At 41.9% G+C, this 8779-nt stretch overlaps 1 protein-coding gene across 3 annotated transcripts in view; it reads right to left on the reverse strand.

Annotated features, from left to right (window-relative positions):
- Positions 1 to 8779, reverse strand: part of ZBTB16 (zinc finger and BTB domain containing 16) — a 334219-nt gene that overhangs the window by 128277 nt on the left and 197163 nt on the right. For all 3 annotated transcript variants that reach the window (XM_086957389.1, XM_086957388.1, XM_086957387.1), the window contains exon 4: positions 1521 to 1607. In XM_086957389.1, coding sequence (XP_086813515.1) covers positions 1521 to 1607 — 87 coding nt within the window. The remainder of the gene's footprint in view (positions 1 to 1520; positions 1608 to 8779) is intronic.

Consider the following 8779-nt stretch of genomic DNA (forward strand, 5'->3'; position numbering starts at 1 on the left):
GGAGCTCTTCCATATACAAGTGTCCAAGAGGTTGAATGTGGCAGTTATGGATGCACATTCGTTTAAGGGGGACAAAGACCGCCTTTTATGGTAAGTGATACTAGGGTGAGTGGCAGATATGCATATAACGTATCGCATCAAGTTTTAGATTGGAACTGTGATGGCAAGAAACAACATCACTAACAAGCACCTCAGTTCCATAGAATATATCCTTCCACCTTTGCACAGAACTACTTTATATAAAGACCTTTCACCCCAATTCCATAACTGATATCCTTCCATCTTTGCAAAGAGTTAATTTATATCAAGGGCTTGTGGGTTATGCAAGCCAAATAAAACTAAAAACACCAGCCCAGCTAGCACACTAGAAGTGCTTCAAAGTGCACAAAGTAGTAGATCCTTGCTACTGCTTTTCCATTATTTTCTCGCTCCTTTTAATGATGGTGTGAAATACATGTTAGGACTAGTTTGAATTTGGTGTTTGGATGCCACACCTTAATTAATAGACTTTGAAGTGCCATTCAGTGAACATCTAGTGTTCTGAAACATGTCGAGTCATGCCCAGAAGCCTTTTGACCTTCTTTCATGCTATCTAAATGTCAACTATTTCTGCCCCTTCACTGAAGTTAGGGATTTTGGCTGCAACACTCACTGAGCAAACACAGCTCTTAACAAAGCATCAAGTCTGGTCTAAGGGCTTGTGGAGCCTCAGTCAAAATTACTTTCTACTGTCCTCGCTCTCCTTTTCCATTAGGGACAATGGCATTTTTAGGTCATCTCTTGCAGTCCGGTGCCCTCTTGTGGCTATTTATGATGTTGCTATAAGGCAGCTGCCCACAGTCACTTGTACAAGCCCTGGGAAGAATTTTATAATGATAATATATTTCTATGCAATGGGATGGAGCTGCACATGCGTGCCATGAGATGGACTCATCAAAAAGGGATAATTTAAAGCAAATATATACATAAATATATGCAGCGCTTACAATACGGAAGCACCAGCTTGGTGGCATCTAAGGTTAGTCCGGCAATCATTTTCAAATTTTGGGCCCTTGATCAAATAGTACGAATGCATGGCCTGACCTCACAGGTGTACGCCCATCCCGGTGGCAGAGCCCCAAATTCACACCTACCAGTTTTTCATAAGCCAATGTCACACACCGGCCGCTGACACGGAGAAGAAATGTAGCTTGGCAAGTGGGATTTTTTGGTGTGGGTTGGGAAGCATCCCAAGTGAAAAACTGTGATGCCACCTGGGAAATAAAATAAAAACTGGCACAGATTGTGGTTCTCAAAGCCAACTGGGAATTGTAGAAAATAAGTGTAAAGGGCAGGACAAGGGACGGGTGCCTAACGTCTCCAGCTCTATCACAAACGCTTGTTGTAGCCCTAGGTGGCACAATATCCCTTATGCCTGGAACTGGAAAGGAGAAGCACACAAGGAGAATGGATGTCTGAGACAAGTCTCAACAGTGTACAACAGGTCTTGGGATACATTCAGCAAATGGTGGTCCGCTTACCAGTATGTGTCTGTCGGTGGGCCTCGAGGGCTTCCTCTTTTGAAAACTGCGAGCCACACTGTATGCAGACAAAGGATTTGTCACCCGCTGGAAGACACAGAAAAAAGAAAATAAAAGTGTTATTTTCAAAACCACCGAACAAAAACTTCACAGGCGCAAGCACACCGCCCAGTCACCTGAATGCTTTAAAATATTAATACTGCATGGATGTAAATTATTCAAATCTGCAATTTTGAATGTCTGCTTTTATCATTATCACGAAAGCGAGTTTCCTGGTAATTTAGAGTGTCGATTTGTCTTCTGCCATACAGACTTTGAAGGGCAGAACAGAAGTGGCATGGAGGGACTGAACAATAAAACAAAGCATGCCTGTTTGCACACTAATTAAAGCCTTTCTGCGTCCAGTTGGCACCTTATGCAAAGTACATGTTTTGTCCCCTTTTAGTTTTGGGCCCATCTGGTATTGTCCTGTTCAACCGGACCGCAAGTGCTCTCCAGCAGGTGGCGGCATAACCAAGTCTAGGCTACAAATTCTAAACGTGAACTCAGACAAGACAAAAGTTCAGATCTTAGAGTGAAAAGCAGGGTTTGAAGTTTAAAGTGTTATACAGCAATCACGTTTAAGGACAGATGTTGAAATCTTTTGGCATTTCTAAAAAAAATATTATGCTTTTAAAGGTACTCACTTATGCTGCAAGCTACCCTAACCCTACTTTCCACCACTTAACATTAATATTAAAGCAAGAACTGTCCTAACCCAAATCTACCACCACTGTCACCTTCTTCGTGCTTCTAACTCAAGCCCAAGGATTTACCGTTTGACTTAACCATGTCTGTAACCTTTCCTCATAAAAATTGTCTCTACCCCAGCAAAAACACCTTTATCCTACTCATTCCTAAATCAAAACCTCATCGTTCCCACCCTCTCTGGCAGAAGAAAATCGTATTAAAACGCTATGGTATAAAATGTCACACTATTTTGGATTGTTTAACCTTTTCAGGCTATTTTTTGCTACTTTTGATTCAAACTTTTGACCCAGTGCCCGTAAGAAAGCAACTGATAGGCCTGCGCAAAGAAACCGCCCCTATGAAAAGGTAGCCCACAAAGGTCATCAGTGGACATAAGAAGGAAGTAGATACCAAAATAATTCAACAGTTCTTACTTATGTACACCAAGAACTGGGGTTTAAGCCTTGATTCTCACAGAATGTGCTGTATGGGGGGTTCCTGGGGTACTGTTTAATACTCTGGCTACAACATGATTTAACACCTGGTAACAAACTGATATGAATACTGTGATTCACCAAGTAAACACTTGTTTGCTAAAATAGGTCTCACGATAAGTGTTCTTTTCTGTGATCCCATTAATGTAATTTCAGAGTGTCTTGGGGCTGTTCTTGGAGGAAAGAGAAAGCAGTCATAGCTGACATATAGGGGAAGAAAACAAAATAGAAAACTGGAATTTCAATAATAAAATAGGAAGGCATAGCGGATCTTTATTGAAAGCACTCACTTCCAATGAAAAACTGTAAACCACTTTTCAGTGGCGATACCGTGGATCATGCCATCTTGTCCATGAAAGTATGAATCTACATTAAATGCAATTTTCAGCGAAAAGTATGGGATCACATCTGCTCGGTTTTTAAAGGATCATCAGTCTGCCAAGCAGGAAGTGGCTTTCTTTCAGAATGACATTTCTTTTCTAATCCATGCAGTTCACTTTTGTCTTCTCCAAAAAAACTATCCTAAATAAGAAACAATGCCAACATGTATATTGCAAAAACACTGTCCTGCAGGGTATAGTCTAGGCGTAGTGAGAAAAGGCAAATATGGAACCAGAGACTGTAAATGATATACATTATTAGATAAAATATTCACAAATTCAATATTGAAATGGCTTGATAAAATAACCATTATCATTATTTATTTAGACTTCTGATAGGATCATCAGTTTTTTCCCCCTAATTTAATTTTAGGTATTTATTATAGTGCTACTCTACCTCCAAGGAGAAACCTTTAAGTTTAGTGCCCAAGACCAGTTTAGAAAATCCAGATGTGTGTTAAAAGTCAGTCACTTTGCCCCTCGACTACATTTAATTTTAATATCTTCGAAAAACGGATGCTCTCTGTTCACGGATATTAGGTTGCAACGGAACACTTCAATCTTTCTCTAGGACACTAAATTTGGCACGTTATGGAGTCTGACATAACGTACAAATATGTCCTCCCAAACTGTGGAGAATGATACACATGAACGAATTGGAATATTTTAGCTTATAAACACCTCAAAAGCATCCACAGAAGGAAACATTTCATTTTTATCATCAAGTGTAGTTACCTTCCTCTACAAAAGATATTCCTGTCACCTGGCAATAAAGCTTTGACTTTTTGTATGTGTCTATATATGAACAGTCTATCGATATGGAAATTTATTGAAAGAAGAGTTGCCTCGAATTTCTCAACTAACACATTTTAAAGTAAGCCACAACATACATTTTGCAGGGCCTATGCCCAATTCTTCATTTTCTGTGTTAATTTATAGGATGTCCTCAGGGACTATGATTCAGTGTGATAATGTCCCAAACCTCATATGGCGATTGTTTTAGATGTATTGCAACATTTCTTCTTTCAACCAAAACCCTTTTGACAATATCCTGCCAAGGCACTCGATCCTCAATCCAGGGTTAGACTCCCCCCCTAAGATTTGTGGATGTTAAAGTGAAATATTCAGAAGGCTTTGTTTTCATATGAAGCACATTCAGACATGCTCTCTACTTAGTATGCACACAGTATTCATTATCTTATGTGGAATGGGGATTGGGAGATGTTAAAGGAATATTAAGATGATTGGGCTTTGAATACCAGATACCCAGATGATTCATAGAGTGATATAAGTAATAATGTATGTTGTAGCCACACAAGGGGATTTGTAAACATCGGGAAGCCAAGCGTGTTGTCAGTGATACTGAAAGCCTTAAATAGATTCAGCCAGCCCAGGATACTTCCATGTGGATGACTTGGCTGAATGCTGGGATAAGAGATTGTTCAAATGGCACTGCCCACGTGGGAGCAGCTGAAATGTGCTTGTCGAGCCAAGTGTCTTGCTCATGGCAATGAAGTGGACAAGGTGTGCTCAAACAAGCTCACTGGGAGATGAACTCACAGTCATGGCTTAGCACCTCCCTTATCGGCCACTTTGCAAATACTGTACCATGTCCAAAGATAGAAACGAGAGGACGGCCAATTATGAGGTACTGGCAAGCATGCCAGTCCCAGGGAGATTCCAGGGATTTAAATTTAAGCTCCTTCTCGGAACGTCGGTGATAGGCCTGGCAGTCTCACACGTTGGAACATATGATTGTGACAAAAACAGATCCATCAACTTGAGATCAGGGTCACTTCGGGTTGGAACCTACATATTATCATTGTGCTAACATTGTACCACCTCCACAAGGCGGGCAGGCACAGTAGCAAAGCAGTCTGCCGCCAGTGACCCAGAAAGGCACAGTTTGCGTAGGACCTCTATTTCTGTATCATTCGAAGCCCAATGGCTGGGGCATTATTGGTAAAGGGCCGACAAGAGCACAGCCCGTTTTGAACGTGTTTCTTATGCTAGCACAGTGGGGGAGGGGCAGCAGGAGCGGCTTCCCCTGTACCTTGTGCTTTTATCAGCCCCCTGCTGCCTGCAAATACATAAAAAAACATACAGACAGGCCACCATAAGGGGATGGCAAACCTTGGCATGGACCTCACTACAAGGTGGTCCATAGTTTAGTTTTTCCACTGTCCCTTCCTTTTGCATCTGAATCCTGATGGCCACACCGTAGGGCAAGAAGTAGAGCACCCTCGGTCACCTAGGACTAGTCCAGTTAGTGGATGCGAGCCTTCTGCGGTTCACATCCCTGCCTTCAACCTGGGCCTTTCTTGTACCAATCAACCTACCACACAGAACATCTTAGTCAGCATGCCAGCCTCTAGACCAAGCGGTGAGTTTGGTAGGAGAAGGAGTTTTGAGAGCTCATGGGCATATTTTGGTGCAACTGGGAAAGTTAATAGATTGTCTATTAGGCATTGGTTAAGTACAGTATATCATGTGCTAAAGGGTTTTATCCCACCGAGGACTTTAACACGTCATATTAATTATTCACATCTCTTGTGAAATGAAGCAAAAATTGTTCACTTACAACGTAGAAGCAGATTTATAAATTAGCAGAACCATACTTATAATGCACGGCGGTCTGATATCCCAGCTTTCATAATATAGCTCGATCCAAATTTGTATTATTGACTTTCATGCCAACATTTGGGAACAACTATGTGGGAAATTTTGGAAACATATCAGTAGAGTAGAGTTTTCTTGTTAACTTCCTTTGCCGGGAAAGATCATTTAGGAGTAAAAAAGCTAAAGTATTGTCATTTGTATGTAATCTTTGCCACAATCAGGAGTGCTGCCTGCACTAAGTTACCACTACTGCACCGTTCCCACCGTGTACTGATTTCCAAGTATTAGCAGGGTTAGAATAGTTGTTACAAAGTACCTCCATATTGGCTGTTCAGATGCATTTGTACACAATACTGCGACGATCAAGGTCTGTCGCCGCCCTGAGTAGCAGCACGCCCTTGTATCGTAGGACTGAGACATCCAGAAGGCTTGCTCAATGTGCCTACATCCGAGCCTCGTGCCCTAGTAAAGCACCACGGGCACATCTTGGGGACATCCTAGAGAGCACGAACATCCCAACTCCAACTCTGGTGTGTTCCCATTGTCGCAAAGATACCTGTGGCTCAGCGCAGTCCAACAATGAGTTGCCTCAAGTACATCTTCCTGGAAAGATAGTTCCCAAACTAATAGTGATTCGGCAGTGAAATCTGCTTCCGCTACTCCATTGAAAAATTGTCACCAGGTCGTTTTGAGCTTGAATGTGGACACTGACTCAATGTTGGATGGATGCACGGTTTGCAAATATATTTTACAAAGAACTTGTAATTTATTTCAAGTTGTTGTTATGTGCACTGTGCTACGTTTCATCCTCTTCACAGTTCTTTGAATGGTTTTGATGAAGGCTCCAGGTGGGTAGGTGGACCGGGTAGAATTGCAGTGCATGCCGTATTGATCAAAGATGGTTGATAGGCCGCCTTGTTAGGACTCGGGAAGGTTTGAGGTGTCCTTCACATTTGCCTTGACAAAATCTTAATGGAGAAGAGAAAGGCATGCCCTAATAGTGCAAGTCAAGTTAGTGTGGAGGCAGCCAGGCTAGTCTTTGACATCAGAGAGGGACACAGCCAGTAAGTCTGCTGTTAAATCCTATCCATTTTCAACCCATGTAGCCACCCAATGTTAATGTTATGTTATGTTAAATATTGCTTATAAAGCGCACGTACACCAGATTGGTTTCATGGCGCTGCTCTAAGGAGTGCGGAGTCCTGGGATTCTTCTCATATGCCGGTCTAAACAGCCATGTCTTGAGAAGATTTCTAAAGCTCATAGGTTCTGTGCAGGATCTGATTTCAAGAGACCCAAATATGCTTTAAAATGCTCACTTTCCCACTATTTTGTTCAAGTAGTGGTCAGGCCACAAAGGCTTTTGGCAAGCCTGCGTCAAGGAGCCTAATGGCCCTTGAAACTGTAATTCTAAATCGTAGGGCTAAAAAAATAGAATAGCAGGTGAGGGTAGGTTGCATATATTTGACTAACTTGTTCAGTGGCTCACTTGTTTGACAATGCTAGGAAGCTCACGGGTTCATGACTAGTGTTTTGGACTCCTTTTGTACAAAGGGATGGGGCCCATGTCTAGGACTTCCATGGAAGCGGGCCCATGCCTGGAACTCCCTTAGGATGGGCCCGACACGTGGCACCCCACGGGGCATAGCACATGCCTGCGACACAGCACATGCCCAGTCTTGCTTTGGGACAGAGGGAGCCCAAGCCTGGAACTCCGTTATAACAGAGCCCATATACTGGTCTGCCTTGGGACAGAGCATACATATCGCACAGCTCATACATAAGAGAAGTCCTTGGGGCAGACACCAGGATTAGCATTACTTTGGTGTGGTATGGTGCATCTAATCCATATGCCAAACAAAAGCAGCAGTTCAACAGGGAGGAATTGTTAGATGTAGCAAAAGAAGGACACACTACAGACACCGCCATGAATATTCAGATATGAAAAAGACCTAGAGGAAAACTAATTGACAACAGGAAAGTTCACCTCTGGTAGGCAAGAATAAAAACTATCACCCCACAACCCAACAGAATAATAAAATATTGGCAGTATCTATTGTTCATTTATTCACAATTTTCATTGGCCGTGGATGGGGCCAATTTAGGCGCCCGGCTGTTGCAGAACAAGATGTTTAATGCGCACAATTGCTACCAAGGGGCATTCCATGCCCGGCGAAGTAATGCACATTTCAAGGTGGAAATTAAACAATCAGTGGGTAGTTCTCGCCCTAGAGTGCGTACCAATACAAGAATAAATCCCTCGATCACTCCTATCCAAAGTGTAATACAACTCTCTATTAAAGAGACACCCTTTAAACAAATGAGAGATGGTTGCAACTAAGGGCAGATCCATATTTACTAACCAAGCTCAAGTGCAGGTGGAAATTTGAAGGAAGTAATTTACTGAGGTTGCTTTTAGAGGCTAAAATCCACACATTATATGAACACTTCCAAACAGTTCACAAACATTGCAACACCGCCATGATTTGTTTCGCATACGTAAAAAAAACAACGTTTGCCAGACAAGCAAACATAAATGGTGCGTTTTGTGTGTGCTTTAATCAGACTCAAGAAACGACAATACTAGAATGGCATTTATCATGAGGTAATTAAGATAATTATTCATTGTTTTTTCGGCTGCAAATATTTCATAATGTAATCTCTCAATTTAACGGACAGCACATTTCTGCATTTTTTTTAAATTAATTTTTTTTCCTGAAAAACGAAAAAAAAAAAAGAATTCTCTAGGGACTGTAAAACAAAAAGTAGTACGAGGAATTCCGTGTTACATTTCGTCCATATGGTTAAAGAAAAGGCCCCTGCCCTGCGGATCAGTGGCTTAACATGGCGCTTTCGGTAGAGGTTATAAGGAATTGAAACGAGATTTCACCCCACCAGGTATCTTATAGTAATTAAAAAAAAGGCTCTTTCAGCCTTAAATTGTCTCGGTAACTGCTGGCTCGGAGGCAGAAATATTTGGCAGCAGTGAAATTAAAAGTGATAAATTTTCTCTCCAAGCTTTGATCGATAAGAGAGG

Source organism: Lissotriton vulgaris, chromosome 2_1 (genome assembly GCF_964263255.1).
Source record: "Lissotriton vulgaris chromosome 2_1, aLisVul1.2, whole genome shotgun sequence".
NCBI classification, from domain to species: Eukaryota; Metazoa; Chordata; class Amphibia; order Caudata; family Salamandridae; genus Lissotriton; species Lissotriton vulgaris.